Source organism: Schistocerca cancellata, chromosome 12 (assembly GCF_023864275.1).
Source record: "Schistocerca cancellata isolate TAMUIC-IGC-003103 chromosome 12, iqSchCanc2.1, whole genome shotgun sequence".
In the NCBI taxonomy this organism is placed as follows: Eukaryota; Metazoa; Arthropoda; class Insecta; order Orthoptera; family Acrididae; genus Schistocerca; species Schistocerca cancellata.
Genome location: NC_064637.1, coordinates 162,176,352 through 162,193,878, shown reverse-complemented (window position 1 = coordinate 162,193,878; position 17,527 = coordinate 162,176,352). Strand labels below are relative to the sequence as shown.

Genomic DNA, 17,527 nt, shown 5'->3' with positions numbered 1-17,527 from the left:
TGGAGTGGATAGTTGCTGGTGATGTGAGCTAGTGCCACTACTTTGAGCCAGAGACAAAGCAGGATAACACACAACGGAAGCAAGCATCGTCACCTCCCCCTAAAAAAGCTGTGCCCTCAGCACGCATTTGTTTTTTTTATTTTTGACATCCAATTCTGGTTAAATTCTGTGAGGGCGGCAAAACTGTTAACACAATCCACAGCCTATGCGAGCCCATCGAGATCAGACTACCCAGGCTGCTCGCTGAAGTAAAGGCCGTAACAGCCGAGTTCGAGTGGGAACTGCTCGTGCTTCCACTCTACAGCCCGGACGTGACACTCTGTGATTTCCACGTGTTCGATCCGCTAAAAAAAACATGTCGAAGGGTAGCACTTCAACTCAGACGACAAACTGAAGGGCACTGTGGAGGGCTGGCTACTGTCACAGCCACAGAAATTCTGAGAACAAGGAATCCTTCAGCTCGTGAAACAGTGGAGTAGTTGTGCTTATGCCTCTGCAGATTAGTCTTGAATAATGACTACAACTATACTCACAGTGTTGTTTTGTACCTTTTCTTTTGAACACATTACACCACTCTGGATGCGGTCAGTCCTCTCGCATTGGGACACGATAGCAAGAAGTGGAAGTGATCTCTAAAGTGGAAGTCGACACACTCCAACGGGTCTACAAGAACTGAAGAACACGAGAAAAGGTCGACAACCCCACTCTCGAAGGAAAGTGAGTTACTCGTCTTCGTGCAAAAACAAGTAGCCTCGGTTAAATAAGGTCTCCTACTGCTTAACTGAAGTACATTACATGCCTTCAAACACGAGAACAGACGCCAATGGCATTAATTTAGTCACATGGATCACATTATACCTAAAATAATGAAAAACCTCATCTTCACAGACTGACGAGTAATACGCGACATCAGGAGTGACTGCACACGTTGGCAGACTTATTACCTGGGCTGGTGGCAGGCTGGGAGGGCGTCTGGCTGCCCGGCGGGGACAGCGTCTCCTCTTCCTCCTCCTCCGCGGACGCTTCCTCCAATTCCAGCTCCTCGTCACCGCCCCCGCAGGAAGGCGGGGACCCGGGCTTCGATTGTTCTTGTTCCTCTTCCATGGTGCCACCTAGGAATGTGTCCAAATGTGAGTCAACTGTAGCCGAACGCAACTTCGACAGCTCCGAATAGTTGCTTATCGAAATGACACAATAACTGAAATCCGTATTTGCTGTTTTCGCCTTTAGCATATTATTATCTCCATATTAGATGGCAACATCTCTCTTACATTACAATATTTAAACAAAATTTACATAAAAGTAATTGTAACTGTAATGTAGATGTTTTCCTAAGACATACTAATCGCATTTTTTGTCCAATAGAAGGCAAACACAATCAAGCAGGGTAAATGTACCTCAAATACACAGATCACAAATGAAATAATCGATAAACTGGTGGGTGCACAATTTCTTTATAGCAGATAATAGAATATAAAAAACGTATGGTGCACAGCGAAAGCCGTCCGAAGTAAAACAGAAATGGGATATCTGCAAGATATCTGCTCGATACAACTGCTAACAGACTGAAAGATCTGAACAGCACAGAAGGCTGTCATTGTTCTGAAGATGTTTCTACAATACTGTGAACTAAATATTATAATGTACACTTATACTTGTAGAATTTTTTTTTTGTTCACCAGGGATGTATCTCGACAGTAGTCGAGTAGAAATTTGTAGGTCTTCTTACATTAACCTCACAGTGAGAATGACGTATTAAGACAAAAGCAAATGACACATAAACCTGACAAATATTGGAATGTGGGAGCACAGCAAAAAGAAAAATTTCATTTACAATAGTGTGTTCATCTAGTATCACACAACGAAGAAACACAAAACTGCAACAATGATCGAATGACAGAACAACGTGGCAGTTGTCAGCAACAGGAGAGAGCAATTCCATAGAATTACGTCTGCAGTGCAGACACCATTGAACACATCACTTCCCTTTTTTTTTTTTTTTTTTTTCCGTGGCCTATCAGGAGACAGAGTCCCAGTAGTCAACTGGCATGGGTTGAGAAAGCTTGATAAAATCCAAACTGGGATAGCTTCATGAGATAAACAAGTCTGTAACCTGCCAACAGAAACAATTTAGTCCTTCTCAATACATATTAGGGACTTACAAACATATGGATCTGGGGACAGTACTGTCTATTATTCTTCCGACTTGAACGAGTTATATCCTCACAAAAACATTCTGTGGACCTGAAGTAACTCTGCAAGGAAAAGGAGATTGTCACAAGAAAATCCTGTAGCTAGAGTTTCAGATGCATTGTTTATCATTAACAGCCATCACATTTTGAACATTTACAATGCAGAGTATCAAACACTAGAAAGCAATGTTATCGCAACATGGAGACTTCTCCTCCATCTCGTGTCCACCGAATGGGTGCTGCTGCTCCTTTTAGGAATGTTCGTGCTGTCAGCCAACCTGCTGTGGCATACTCAGCTTATCAACCGGACATCTACCTGAGCTACGTGAGTTAACTATCACGTATAGTTGCTATGACTCACTTTTCATCTAAAAAAAACTCATAATCCATTACGACATCAATGGATGAAAGAACGCCAAGTGACAAAGTAGCAATGTATAGTTGATACTTACTGCTCATACTATTAGAAATGTACCTATATTTCTTCTGGAGTAGGCTACAAATATGTGCCATCCATAACATCCGCCATTTGTTTACTTAGGGCATTCGACATCTATGTTACAGACCCTCTTCAACTACTTTTTACATCGATGTAGTAAAAACTGAAATGCAGAGATGCCAAAAGCTACGTAAAATCACATTTGCTGTTCTTCACATTAGCATACACGGTCACCCTCACACAGATGAAAGCAAAAACTGTTAATATTGTGTTTTAAGACATAGGCTACAATTAAAACGCGAACACAAGACCAGAAAAGACAGCAAAGTGTAACTATGACTAGCTGATCACTTACATGATAATTGGATGTGTCACTCTAACACCCTAATTAACAATTATGTAGGAGATCAAACAACACACTGTCTTTGTAAGTGGAGAATACAGTTTTCATAACTGCAAAGAGTTCGGCACTAATATGTTTAGCTTGTGGTCCTTCCACTACAACTTTACTCTCTTCAATCCCATAAATCCAGTCCCTTGTATTTCACTAATGACTGTGTTTTGCTGCAGTTAATAGGCTATTACCTGTCCAATAAGAGTTGCTTCTCTCCAACAAAAAATATGCAATATAATTCAGTTTCTGGTCCAAATTTATAACAATCATTCTTGCTTCATCTCCAAACAAAACAGGCTACATTTGCAATCACATAATTATTCTTTATGAAGAAAAGAAATGGTCTTCATATATAATGAAGAGGAGCACCCCTACATAACTATATCTTAGGTGTTTGCAGTAACTTACTAATATACTTTCCATTATGTGTTAACTATACAGGAACATTATTCTGACTACTGCTCAGTTAAAGACTCAAACCAAATGAATGGCTTCAACTTAATTCCACAATGTTCTAATTTATTCACTTAATGAAGTAAATATATTAATTCTCACACAGATTTAAATATTTAGTGGTGGAAACTGTATAGAAGAAAGGAAGAAAAAACTATTATTATTATTATTTATCCAGTGTAATACATATTTATGAGACACTGTAAACTACTATAATAACTCCAGAATGAGATTTTCACTCTGCAGCGGAGTGTGCGCTGATATGAAACTTCCTGGCAGATTAAAACTGTGTGCCCGACCGAGACTCGAACTCGGGACCTTTGCCTTTCGCGGGCAAGTGCTCTACCAACTGAGCTACCGAAGCACGACTCACGCCCGGTACTCACAGCTTTACTTCTGCCAGTACCTCGTCTCCTACCTTCCAAACTTAACAGTAAAGTTTAGAAGGTAGGAGACGAGGTACTGGCAGAAGTAAAGCTGTGAGTACCGGGCGTGAGTCGTGCTTCGGTAGCTCAGTTGGTAGAGCACTTGCCCGCGAAAGGCAAAGGTCCCGTGTTCGAGTCTCGGTCGGGCACACAGTTTTAATCTGCCAGGAAGTTTCATATCAGCGCACACTCCGCTGCAGAGTGAAAATCTCATTCTGGAAACATCCCCCAGGCTGTGGCTAAGCCATGTCTCCGCAATATCCTTTCTTTCAGGAGTGCTAGTTCTGCAAGGTTCGCAGGAGAGCTTCTGTAAAGTTTGGAAGGTAGGAGACGAGGTACTGGCAGAAGTAAAGCTGTGAGTACCGGGCGTGAGTCGTGCTTCGGTAGCTCAGTTGGTAGAGCACTTGCCCGCGAAAGGCAAAGGTCCCGAGTTCGAGTCTCGGTCGGGCACACAGTTTTAATCTGCCAGGAAGTTTCATATCAGCGCACACTCCGCTGCAGAGTGAAAATCTCATTCTGGAAACATCCCCCAGGCTGTGGCTAAGCCATGTCTCCGCAATATCCTTTCTTTCAGGAGTGCTAGTTCTGCAAGGTTCGCAGGAGAGCTTCTGTAAAGTTTGGAAGGTAGGAGACGAGGTACTGGCAGAAGTAAAGCTGTGAGTACCGGGCGTGAGTCGTGCTTCGGTAGCTCAGTTGGTAGAGCACTTGCCCGCGAAAGGCAAAGGTCCCGAGTTCGAGTCTCGGTCGGGCACACAGTTTTAATCTGCCAGGAAGTTTCATATCAGCGCACACTCCGCTGCAGAGTGAAAATCTCATTCTGGAAACATCCCCCAGGCTGTGGCTAAGCCATGTCTCCGCAATATCCTTTCTTTCAGGAGTGCTAGTTCTGCAAGGTTCGCAGGAGAGCTTCTGTAAAGTTTGGAAGGTAGGAGACGAGGTACTGGCAGAAGTAAAGCTGTGAGTACCGGGCGTGAGTCGTGCTTCGGTAGCTCAGTTGGTAGAGCACTTGCCCGCGAAAGGCAAAGGTCCCGAGTTCGAGTCTCGGTCGGGCACACAGTTTTAATCTGCCAGGAAGTTTCATATCAGCGCACACTCCGCTGCAGAGTGAAAATCTCATTCTGGAAACATCCCCCAGGCTGTGGCTAAGCCATGTCTCCGCAATATCCTTTCTTTCAGGAGTGCTAGTTCTGCAAGGTTCGCAGGAGAGCTTCTGTAAAGTTTGGAAGGTAGGAGACGAGGTACTGGCAGAAGTAAAGCTGTGAGTACCGGGCGTGAGTCGTGCTTCGGTAGCTCAGTTGGTAGAGCACTTGCCCGCGAAAGGCAAAGGTCCCGAGTTCGAGTCTCGGTCGGGCACACAGTTTTAATCTGCCAGGAAGTTTCATATCAGCGCACACTCCGCTGCAGAGTGAAAATCTCATTCTGGAAACATCCCCCAGGCTGTGGCTAAGCCATGTCTCCGCAATATCCTTTCTTTCAGGAGTGCTAGTTCTGCAAGGTTCGCAGGAGAGCTTCTGTAAAGTTTGGAAGGTAGGAGACGAGGTACTGGCAGAAGTAAAGCTGTGAGTACCGGGCGTGAGTCGTGCTTCGGTAGCTCAGTTGGTAGAGCACTTGCCCGCGAAAGGCAAAGGTCCCGAGTTCGAGTCTCGGTCGGGCACACAGTTTTAATCTGCCAGGAAGTTTCATATCAGCGCACACTCCGCTGCAGAGTGAAAATCTCATTCTGGAAACATCCCCCAGGCTGTGGCTAAGCCATGTCTCCGCAATATCCTTTCTTTCAGGAGTGCTAGTTCTGCAAGGTTCGCAGGAGAGCTTCTGTAAAGTTTGGAAGGTAGGAGACGAGGTACTGGCAGAAGTAAAGCTGTGAGTACCGGGCGTGAGTCGTGCTTCGGTAGCTCAGTTGGTAGAGCACTTGCCCGCGAAAGGCAAAGGTCCCGAGTTCGAGTCTCGGTCGGGCACACAGTTTTAATCTGCCAGGAAGTTTCATATCAGCGCACACTCCGCTGCAGAGTGAAAATCTCATTCTGGAAACATCCCCCAGGCTGTGGCTAAGCCATGTCTCCGCAATATCCTTTCTTTCAGGAGTGCTAGTTCTGCAAGGTTCGCAGGAGAGCTTCTGTAAAGTTTGGAAGGTAGGAGACGAGGTACTGGCAGAAGTAAAGCTGTGAGTACCGGGCGTGAGTCGTGCTTCGGTAGCTCAGTTGGTAGAGCACTTGCCCGCGAAAGGCAAAGGTCCCGAGTTCGAGTCTCGGTCGGGCACACAGTTTTAATCTGCCAGGAAGTTTCATATCAGCGCACACTCCGCTGCAGAGTGAAAATCTCATTCTGGAAACATCCCCCAGGCTGTGGCTAAGCCATGTCTCCGCAATATCCTTTCTTTCAGGAGTGCTAGTTCTGCAAGGTTCGCAGGAGAGCTTCTGTAAAGTTTGGAAGGTAGGAGACGAGGTACTGGCAGAAGTAAAGCTGTGAGTACCGGGCGTGAGTCGTGCTTCGGTAGCTCAGTTGGTAGAGCACTTGCCCGCGAAAGGCAAAGGTCCCGAGTTCGAGTCTCGGTCGGGCACACAGTTTTAATCTGCCAGGAAGTTTCATATCAGCGCACACTCCGCTGCAGAGTGAAAATCTCATTCTGGAAACATCCCCCAGGCTGTGGCTAAGCCATGTCTCCGCAATATCCTTTCTTTCAGGAGTGCTAGTTCTGCAAGGTTCGCAGGAGAGCTTCTGTAAAGTTTGGAAGGTAGGAGACGAGGTACTGGCAGAAGTAAAGCTGTGAGTACCGGGCGTGAGTCGTGCTTCGGTAGCTCAGTTGGTAGAGCACTTGCCCGCGAAAGGCAAAGGTCCCGAGTTCGAGTCTCGGTCGGGCACACAGTTTTAATCTGCCAGGAAGTTTCACTATAATAACTGTTTGAATGTGTGTGTCTGAGAATCATTAATGGTAATTGCAAATGCAGAAATAATTGGGAATTGTTTTCTTTGAAACTCAAAAGATAAAATAGTTCTGATATAAGACATATTTATATGTGGAAACAAATTTTGCTTGTTGTGTGTGATTCAAGTTACAACTTTGCAAACAATAGCACTATTATATAACACATTTAACGTGCATTCTGGTTCCTTTATTTCAAAATTTCAATAAGCTCTTAATTCATGTGGAGAAGCACTCATATTTTAAATTAAATCAACACGATGAAGTGTATTAAACTCATTCCGACTTTTAACGCAATTCTGAAGTATAGCTTGCCCATGATCCATCTGGAATGACTGGTAAAATTTTTAGAAAATCACTGCGTAAAATAATAGATTTATGTCCAAAAGAACTATCGTTTTTTTACATTCATCCCTACACAGATCTTTAAATAACCTGTCTGTTAGTTTCAGTAGTTGAAACGGATGCATGGAAACTTAGTCAATTGAAGCTAAAGGCTGCTGCAATGCAATGAAGATTCAGTTCTTTCAATTGGAGGTAAAAGTTTTCACAATGCATTTAAATTGCCCATTCCAATATTGGAAAATTCAGTACTGAATGTTACAGTAAACAATAACTGTGGTCAATACAGTAATTCATCTTTGTCGATTCTTATTGAAACAAACTGGTGATGATGATGAAAGGAAGTGACTGCTGTTTGGTGACAATCTTACAGAAACATCACAGCAATTAGTCTGTGATAAAAATGAGATGCCTAATTCATGATATTTATGACAACTTTGCAGAAAGTTGATCCTAACAGGTGCAATGGGAAAGCCCGGCAGCCTTGTGGGCATACCTCAACCAACAACATAATGTGATTTTGTAAATATCTCTATGGTAATGCCTTATTGTAAAAACTCTGTAGGCAACTACTTTTTGCACCCGCAGCTGTTTGCACTTCACAACCAACAGCTGGTAACTGTGCTGCCATCTCTCCTATAGTCTACATAAAATCGTATTAGTCCTCATACTTCAGTCACAAAATTATTTCATCAATTCCTTTTTTTCTTTTATTCCCTCAGGATGGTTTTCAGTTATAAATATTTTAAATTTGTAGTGCACAAAAATGGTTCAATCTGCCTACAATAGACAAGAAAGGATGACAGAAGATTTTACATAATATCTCAGTAATGTCAGAAACATCTTTATTCTTCAAACTCAGTGAACTAATAATTGAATCTTTCCGTTGCTTCCCTCACTGTGTCATCACTATATCTCAAACTGATCTGAGTTTATTCAGAGATTGTGTATACATGGTTTTTCTATGATTACTCAAAATGTTAGTTCGTTATTAGTTCATTTTACTTTTTTCTCAAACTTTAAAACAGATGTAAATTTTTTAAAATACAATTACAGTGAACATGCCACAATAGCTGCACGCATAAAGGCACCGTTTCTGGGATTCGGACAGGTGTGCCAGCCAAGTATCAAATCAGCCTGACAGATTGATGATGAAGGCCTGTGTGAACTTTTTAGACAGTTTCCTACACCTGACTATGTGAATACCTTGTCCATGCTCTTGCTCACACACAGGATTCACAAACATTTTGGATACTTTTTGCTCTTCACTTGAACACCACCAGACAGACAGACGGGGTACACAAATTCTGTCCTGGGAGTGGGAGGGATGGAACATACATACATATTTATAATATGAGAGGCTGTTACACTCACAGTAGGGGAGAGTGGTGAGACTTGATCAGTGGGGAGACTTGTTCCTCCCATTATTTTCGCCATTTTGGGGAATTAAGAAACACTGATGCCAACAAAAAAAAAATTGTCATCCACTTTCCATTGTTGTAATTTGCATCTGTGAGTTTAACTGTTGTTGCTGTCCAGTAAGAGGGAAAGAAAGATTTTTCACCGAATTAACTTTTATTTTGGTAAGTGAATCCAATTATTTTTACCTATTAATTCTGTAAGAAATAATGCTGGTAACTGTTTCCTATAAAAGTTCATACTTTAAGGCATAAAGTATAACTGAAAATAAATGCTAATTGTAGGTTAGGGAGCATTCAGAAGCAATTTTGTTTACTTGTGTCTCATGGGGAGACTTGATCCTCAAGAACTTGGTGAGGCTTGATCCAGGGATCAAGTGTCCCTGTTCAAATGTTTCCCAAAGATTTAATTGTTTTCCTGGTATCACATTATTGTAAGACGTACAACACCCAACAAATGATAATATATAGACATTTTATTGCAATATAATGCATTGAATTATACAATATGGGTGAAAATGAAACTTAGGTCTAATAAATTAAAACAAAAAGTATCGTAATTTTGCTTTATATTGCAGAACTATGGGTCTTACATATAAAAGGAAAGGGGAGTGAAAGCTAGAAAAAAAATTGACTCTAGAAGTATGGAACTTGCAGTAATGGCGTGCCTTGGGGGAAAAAGTTTCCGAGGAGCATCAAAGGAATTTAAAGTCCCACTAATGACCTTAAAACACTATGTTAGGAAGCAGTTAAGTCAAGATACTGAAATTTCTTATTCTTCTACATACAGCAAGTCTCAGATGTTTTCAACTGAAGAGGAAAATTCTTTATGTGAATGCTTGAAAACGGCAAGCAAATTACACCATGGCCTGAGTGCAAAAAGTGTGCGTGCATTTTCATATCAATTTTCTTCTGAAAATAAAAAGAAAATTCCTGAAAATTGGAAGAAAGAGGGCAAAGCTGGAAATGACTGGAAAATGGATCATTGCTACCTTCCAAACAAATAAATCTGAAAAACATTATGTGGGAGAGATTGTCAATGTTCCTGACGAAGAGAATTTCACCATAAAATGTGCGAGGAAGATAGAGGGCCAACGGTTCAAGTGGCCAGAAACTGAAAACATATGTGACATTGAAAGGAACCAAATTGTACGAGTCATTCCATCTCCAGCATTTTCTTCAAAGAATGGTAGAGTTACCAGTTTCATTTTTAACAGTGTCAAATTTGAGGGCTTTAATATTCAATAATTTGTATGTTTGTCTATAATTTCATCATGTTAAATACTTCAAACACAGGCAGCCGTTATTGACTTTCTCAAGAAGTATACTTGTTTTTTTTTGTATGAATGTGCTTTATCTCATATATGATCTTGGATACACTAAACATGCTAATTCTAATTTTTTGACAGTAATTTCAACTATTTAAAATACATATTTGAAAACTTAGTGACTTTTTTATGATCTCATAACATGTTTTGTAGGCTACAGATCGCACTTCAAGCAATGCCTCTAGAGATCATGAATGAATTTGTTTTCTAAAGTTATTATGTGAATTTCTTTTGTTAGTAAACCTCAGTTCCTCTTATAAATCTTATAAACAAAATAAAATTTGGTTTCAATAATGAATAAATTGTTTCATTTACCACAACAAAGTGGCGGATCAAGTCTCCCCGTAAAAGGGATCAAGTGTCCCACATATGGTGAGACTTGATCCATTCTGCATGGCTTTAGTTTTTAATTTTTTATGATGATAGTAAATGGTAAAGGATTGAATTAAAAATAGGGACAGAACGAGTTAAAAACTGACTATTTATTACACATTTTAGTTCTTTTCTGATGTTTATACCTACTGCTTTAAAAAATAAAATTTAAAAAAGGGATCAAGTCTCACCACTCTCCCCTATTGTTTCAAATGGTGACAAATGATGAGAATGTGTAAATGAAGCAAAGAAACTGAACAAATGCACCATTTATTTGCTGTATTTTGTGCACTAAACTGCCAACAGATGCATTAGCACTGTGGTTTTAATTTAGAATAGATATTTGGAAGATTTTGTAAAGGGCTATGGTGAAGAATTTTTTTATAACATAGCACTATCAGGAACTGATGATTTCAGATTGGTCAGAATTTGACATGTCTATTGCATAGATTATCTGCTCCAGCATTAATGCCAGAATTTACTAACAGAACTTTTAGATCTAATCCTGAAAGAGTTATAATTTAACGGACTTTATGAAAAAGATTTGTGAACAGTGTACAGTAAGTGACAGTGTTCTACATTAAGTTTAATATTATGACTCGCTCAAATATGTTTCGTCTAATTGCTCTGCAGGCTGTGATAAAATATTCACACAAACTGTGATTATTTATAGCTTTCTGCATCACTGCAGAAATTTTTTTTAGCAGAATGTATGTCAAACTGAGTTGTTTAAGCATCAAAAAAATAAAGATTGTACCGTAATAAATAATGATATATTCACAGGTTTGCCATGTGAAACAAAAATTTATTGCAACTAGCCTATGATAAAACAATTTGTGGTACTGATTAAAAAATTAATAATTACTATCCAGTACAATTTTAAGTGCTTTACCTCGACATAAGTCACAATTAGAAATTAATAACATTGTCCCTCGTATTAGAAATAAAATTACAAATGAAGCATTAGTTAATGGAATTAACAAGTGTGCATCGAAAACTGAACTACCGACTGTTAATGCTAATAATTATACAAGTAGGCCAATGAAAATTCGCTTCTTGAACTTTGGATTTTATTTTGGCAACCAGTTTTTACGTACATTCTGTTATATTTTGCATCAAGAGGAGTTCGACCTTTCAATGGTTTAAAATTTTATATTTCTGATCTTAGCATACAAGATCATTTAGCAAATAAGGAAAAAAATATTTATGAAAAATATAGTTATACTGAAGTTACGTATAGTTAAATTGTAAAATAATTATTTTCATAGTATGTGTCTTTAATTCTCTCAACCTTCACCCTTTCTTACTCTTTTTCTTCATTGTGTTCAACTAAAAATTAAAAATCTGCATAGTGTTGAGGTAATAACTAAGAATCAGCACACTTATCAATTCTCATTAATTATATACAAAAATTTATTTCCATTACTTTGTAAATACAATTGGTTGAGTTTTGTTCACAGATGATACTATAGTTGAATTGGTGTTAAGCTGATCCCTGACAGTTGCAAAGGGCCATCCCGTCAGCCTTGCAATGTGATTTTTGTAAATATCTCTATGGTAACACCTTAGTATTGTTACAACTCTGTAGGCAACTACTTTTTGCACCTGAAGCTGTTTGCACTTCACAACCAACAGCTGGTAACAGCAGTACCATCTCTACTATAGTCTAAATAAAACAATATTAATCCTCATACTTCAGTCACAGAATTATTTTATCAATTCATTTTTTTCAGTTTTTCCCTCAGAATGGTTTTCAGTTACAAATATGTGAAATCTGTACTGCACAATAACTGTTCAATTTGCATACAATAGACAAGAAATGATTTTACATAATATCTCAGTAATGTCAGTAACATCTTTATCCTCCAAACTCAGTGAACTGATAATTGAAACTTTCCGTTGTTTCACAGACTGTCATCACTATATCTCAAACTGATCTGTTTTTATTCAGAGATTTATGTACCTTCCACTCTGAGTTTATATGCTTCACCTCTCTAGTAACAATTCCAAAGACTTTCAGTACTATCCCTTAAATGAGACAGACGGGGTACACAAATTCTGTCCTGGGAGTGCAAGGGGTGGAAAGGTTGGTAATAGGAAGGGCAGCTTAACACCTCTTACCATTAACATTGCCAAATCTGACATGCTGCCCCATGACGATACAGGATGAAGCCAGGAAAAAGAAGAAAGATGACAGCTGCAGCATATGATATAAAAGCTCATTTTATACCAATTCTGGTCACATCTTAACATTAGTTGCAAAATATAACACTACAGCTGAAATAATGAAACAATTCTGCAGCTAACATTCACTATCAAAAACTATTTATAGAAAACAAAAATAAAATATTCACAGCTTTTTTTTTTTCAAAAGAAAAAAGGAGCGATTTATATTCGAAGAGTGTCAAGGAGTATTATTTGTGTGTACACTGCCTCAATCCTCAGTTCCATTTCATTGTGGAACTGCTCATTCGTCTCTTCTGCTGTGATTTCAAAGCACCTTCTGAACACCCGCATATGCTCCATCAAAGCAATACTAAAAAATGTTAACACTAGACTACTGTTGCAGTGTATCTGTTTTGGCTGATAGCCAAGAAAACTAAACAGCTTTACAAACAAAAAACAAAATCAATTTTTGCTATTTAAATACCAGATAATTTATATTTTCAAAGAGATATTTCTCTTCAGCTCCCTCCCCCTCTAGCTGCAACACTACCTACTTCATAAAGCATGCAAATAACTTATCTGAAAAAGGGTGGGGCAAGGGAGAGAGGGTGTCACCATACCCGAGGTTTCATAATCACATTCATTGATTTCAACAACTTACAAGCAAAATGATATCTTAAAACCTAACCTATACCTCGTGCTACACTACAGGAATGTTTTGTCACCAGATCAAAATTTAAAAAAGGAAAGAAGTAAGCGCAGAAGTAAGTAAGTAAGTAAATAAATAAATAAATCTAAAAATGTGTTAGCAATATTCTTTACCTTTTCTATTTTGGTAAGTTGTATAGTCCACCTAAACCCATTGTTACGCTAAAAATACATCTGAGGAAGCTCTACTTCCTTGATTTAGCAATGGCACAAAAGACCAGAGAGGAAGAGCACAAAATTGCTAGAAAGCAGATTCTACAAATCGAAGACGGTGGATGGTTTACATTAAGTTTGTTAATTCTGAGCACATGAATTAAAACACAGAATGGTATGAATTAAAACACAGAATGGTCATTATAGTATTTTATAAACAATAAACAACTATATTAAACTAACAATTATATAATTTAGAGGATCCGAGATACAAATGTCACTTCTGAGGCACATTTGTTTCTCTCCTATTAGTGCACCATACCCAACATTGCAGAATTGTTGCTGGCACTTTGGTGAAGCATTTGCTGCTCATCAGAGCTGAAAGAATACGTTTTAAGTAGTAGATATTGCGAGATGAAGTTGCCACCATGAATGTAAAAATCTAGTTTTGTGCATAAAATCAGAATATGCAATACCTTTTGTTATCTAGTGAACAGTCAGGTAATATTCAAGGGCATAATGTATTTCATAAAGCAATCAAACACGCAATTTCATATTTTGTCTACTACATACACATTTTACATATGGCCTGCTATTTGCTGCATAGGCCTAGATCAGTTTGGAGTATGATGCTTTTCAAGTTTATACACTGATCACTCAGTACGAGTTTAAATTTTATCTGTTATGGCAGTGTTCTTGTTAATAGACGCTAAATCTTTTAGTGAAATCCGGGAAATCGGGTAGCAGGTCCGGAAATAGTGCTCAGGAATGCTGACAAGTAGGAAAACATATGTGGTATTCTCATCCACTGAGAATTTTCCACATAAATAAATTAATAAGTATCCATGGCAATAATAGGACAACTACACACAAATATTCTAGTCATATGGTCAATGGCAAACTTTTCTTTCTTACATTAACAACTACCGGTTGCATTTCCTCCCCACACTTAAAACACAACACTAGGAGCATCAATGTAATTTCACTGATCACAAATGTTAATGACCACATACGGCTCTTCAATTCGATTTGCACATACGGTTATCAGTTAGTATGTCTATCATATAAGCAACAATTAACTTGATACATGATGACTTCTCACACGTCCTGTTTGTTGTTAATCAAGATCATGTACGATTCTTAACAAAATCTGCATTGCACACTAGGTACAAACCGACTGGGTTAGTACATGTATTACGATACTGAACTTACATTTGGGAGGAGAGGTTAATGACTTGTCATTTAAGGAAATGCTGGAATGGTTCTTCTAGCAGGGGCACACAACCACCACCCGTCGTCATCCCTCAGCACAAATTTACGTTTGTTTTCTTTGAACGAATATACTGCTTGGCTACGCAACATGTGCGAATCCAAACAATTAGGAACCACAATAGACCAACAAATACTACTGGCAGTACATAAAATATGTAAAAATCGAGACGAAAAAGTTAACAGACCACAGGCAGCGACTTCCTAATTTTATGTGATGGAAAAATACAACTGTGCTGTTATTTCTCGATAGCAAAAAATAAATAAACGATATAGTTTATATTTTAGTACTCCTGCCTATGAGGAGCGATTTAGTGAGAAACAGAACACTATACGATGGCGGACGCATATCAGCTTTCAACATAAATTCCTAAACGTCTACCTGCTGCATATTTTCCATTTCTTTTACGGTTTATATGGTACAAATATCGCAAGTTTCTGTGTAACTGTTGTAAATCGTCCTAGGCAATTCCGAAATAATCACTTGCGATTTCTGCAAGTGAGTTTACATTCAATTTACCATCACACTTACGCGAGACTGCTTTTATTATGTATTATGTAAGAACATAATCAGAAAATTGAAATTTTATTACGCCAGGTAAAATTAACGGCGAGGCAACACCAAAGAACCAGCGTCATTACGATTACTTTGTCTCAAATACGTACCTGTATTAAGATGGGTATCAGACTTAACTTAAAAATGATAACGGTGTTCATTAAACGCTTTAATTTTTTGTAAAGAGTATAATGTAAGTCCGTACGATTTTCCAGTCTTACACTCGCAGACATTTAAAGTTACTGTAGCGTTTAATGCAAGGTAACAGTCCACACTTGCAATAAAACAATACTGCAAATAAACAAGCAAGTAAACTGATAATTTATGTATTACCTCTTGTTACTTATTCATATGTCGAGTATCCGATAGCCGTTCAGTAAGGGAATGTAATTGCAGCCTCGTTCTGCGGTTGGGGCGGTCATAGTTTGCACTCCGTATGCACATCGAAACTTACACAACACTTCAAACAATTCACTAAGCAATTGCCAATGAATGGTTGGTATTGTAATATTATTTACACACACATAACTAACTCGCAACTACTAAAAAATTACTATAAACACCGGTAAAGTTTAACAACATAGCAAATGTACATTACAAAGTGTATACTACTTTCATTGATTGCTACCCGTGTAGACCAGAAAACAACATGTCTACCGGCAGAAACTTCGATAGTGGAAACTTAACCATGTACGAGATAAGTAAATATTTAATTTCTTATTACGTTTAGTTAAGTGTTACTGAAATTTTACATATATATAGCACACTTTTTCGGCTTACAAAACGGTAATCAAATTTTAACAGAATTTCATTGAACAATAACAATACTCAACTAATTTTTGACGTACACCTTTTATTTTTTTTGCATTATTCGGTACTATTTTTGGAATGCAGTGCAATTCGCTTATAACATGTATTGGAAACTCGAATTACTCAATAGCAGATGTGCTGTCGTTGGTTTGGAGTTCTACGAACGTAAACAATACACGACATTTACAGCAAGGAAAAAAATTGTGCTTACAGGGCTGGAAGGTTAATGTCCATTATTTTTGACACAAGATAAATATTCAGTAAATACCACATTGCTTGTCATTAAAGATACTTAGCGTTGCAAACTATTCTAACGTGCTCGCAATATTATTTTTTTTATCATGACACAGGGAAAATTAAATAGGCTATGGGATTAACGATTTTTACGAAATATTTGAACAAATGACTCAAAGCGTCTCTGCGGAATTCTACAGGAACATTAAAACACAATGTAAGTGTCCTCTCAACATCTGGTTCAATTACCTGATGTTTTACTATAGGTACGCAACATTTAATTTGTTCATATTTTCCGCGCTAAGATTTTTATACAGCGAACTTTACAATTCGTTCAGGAAACGTACGGCAAGATTCATTTTGCGATATTCGATCCAATAAAGTGAAATCTATGTTTCTGACTGAATTAGCTGCTATGATTTAATTGCAATGTAACTAGCGCGTGTCTGGCATCAGCTACTATTTAGAAACTTGCGAAGCTGTTTGTGCTGACAAATGCTGTTCGACAGCTTGTACCGCCCAGAAACGCGAACATGATGTTACGATACCGTTTTCTTAATTGATAGGATGCCCCGTCCGGCCACATTGATTATACTCACAGTGATTTCCCTATATCGCTTAAGACGATATTGGAATGATTTCTTTTAAAAAGAACGCAGTTAATGTCCTTTTCCGTTATTGTCCTTTCCATCTTCTTCACGCTGAGAATGAATCAAGTCTATTCACATCATCAAGGAATCTTTCAATACGTATTGCATACGGAAAGAATCTGAGGTTTCATATTTGAAATACTGAAATTCCATCACGTTCGTTCATATAAATTTAATCTATCCGTTCGTGAAGAGAAACACAAAGATAATACCAGTAGTTTATTCATGCAAGTGTCAAAGCTCCATCATTCCGCTATGAACATATCAGAAAAGATCTGCCAGGCACATTTTCATGACTCCAAATATTTATTTCCTCATAGCGAGTTTCAATAACTATTTAAAATTCGTTGCATGCGTCTGGTTATGTTAATATAACGTTCACAGACTGTATCATGTAGAAAAATTGTCTTTTTCTTCTCCTCGCTGTTTGTAGCCTATAAATGAACTCAGTAGAGCAAACAATGGGCAGTAAAATACTTGATACTAGATTTGTGCTGCTGCAATGTGAGTCTGGATATAGTAAAACTGGGGTGAAATATTAAAGATTGTAATGAAATAACGTAGATGAATCCGAAGGATTTATTTAACTCGCCTTTTTATTTATTTGTTCTTAGTTATTCATTTACATGTTATACAGATTCTTACAAAGGTGCCAGACTTTTTATTAGTCTCACATCAACCACAGATTGGGCGATTCG

General features: G+C 38.4%; 1 protein-coding gene across 1 annotated transcript in view; it reads right to left on the bottom strand.

Moving 5' to 3' along the window:
- Positions 1–15,723, bottom strand: part of LOC126109551 (histone-lysine N-methyltransferase 2C-like) — a 417,507-nt gene extending 401,784 nt beyond the window's left edge. The window contains exons 1-2 of the mRNA XM_049914567.1: positions 15,469–15,723; positions 945–1,112 (exon numbers count right to left, since the gene is read on the bottom strand). Coding sequence (XP_049770524.1) covers positions 945–1,104 — 160 coding nt within the window. The 5' untranslated portion in view covers positions 1,105–1,112; positions 15,469–15,723. The remainder of the gene's footprint in view (positions 1–944; positions 1,113–15,468) is intronic.
- Positions 15,724–17,527: the final 1,804 nt, after the last annotated feature.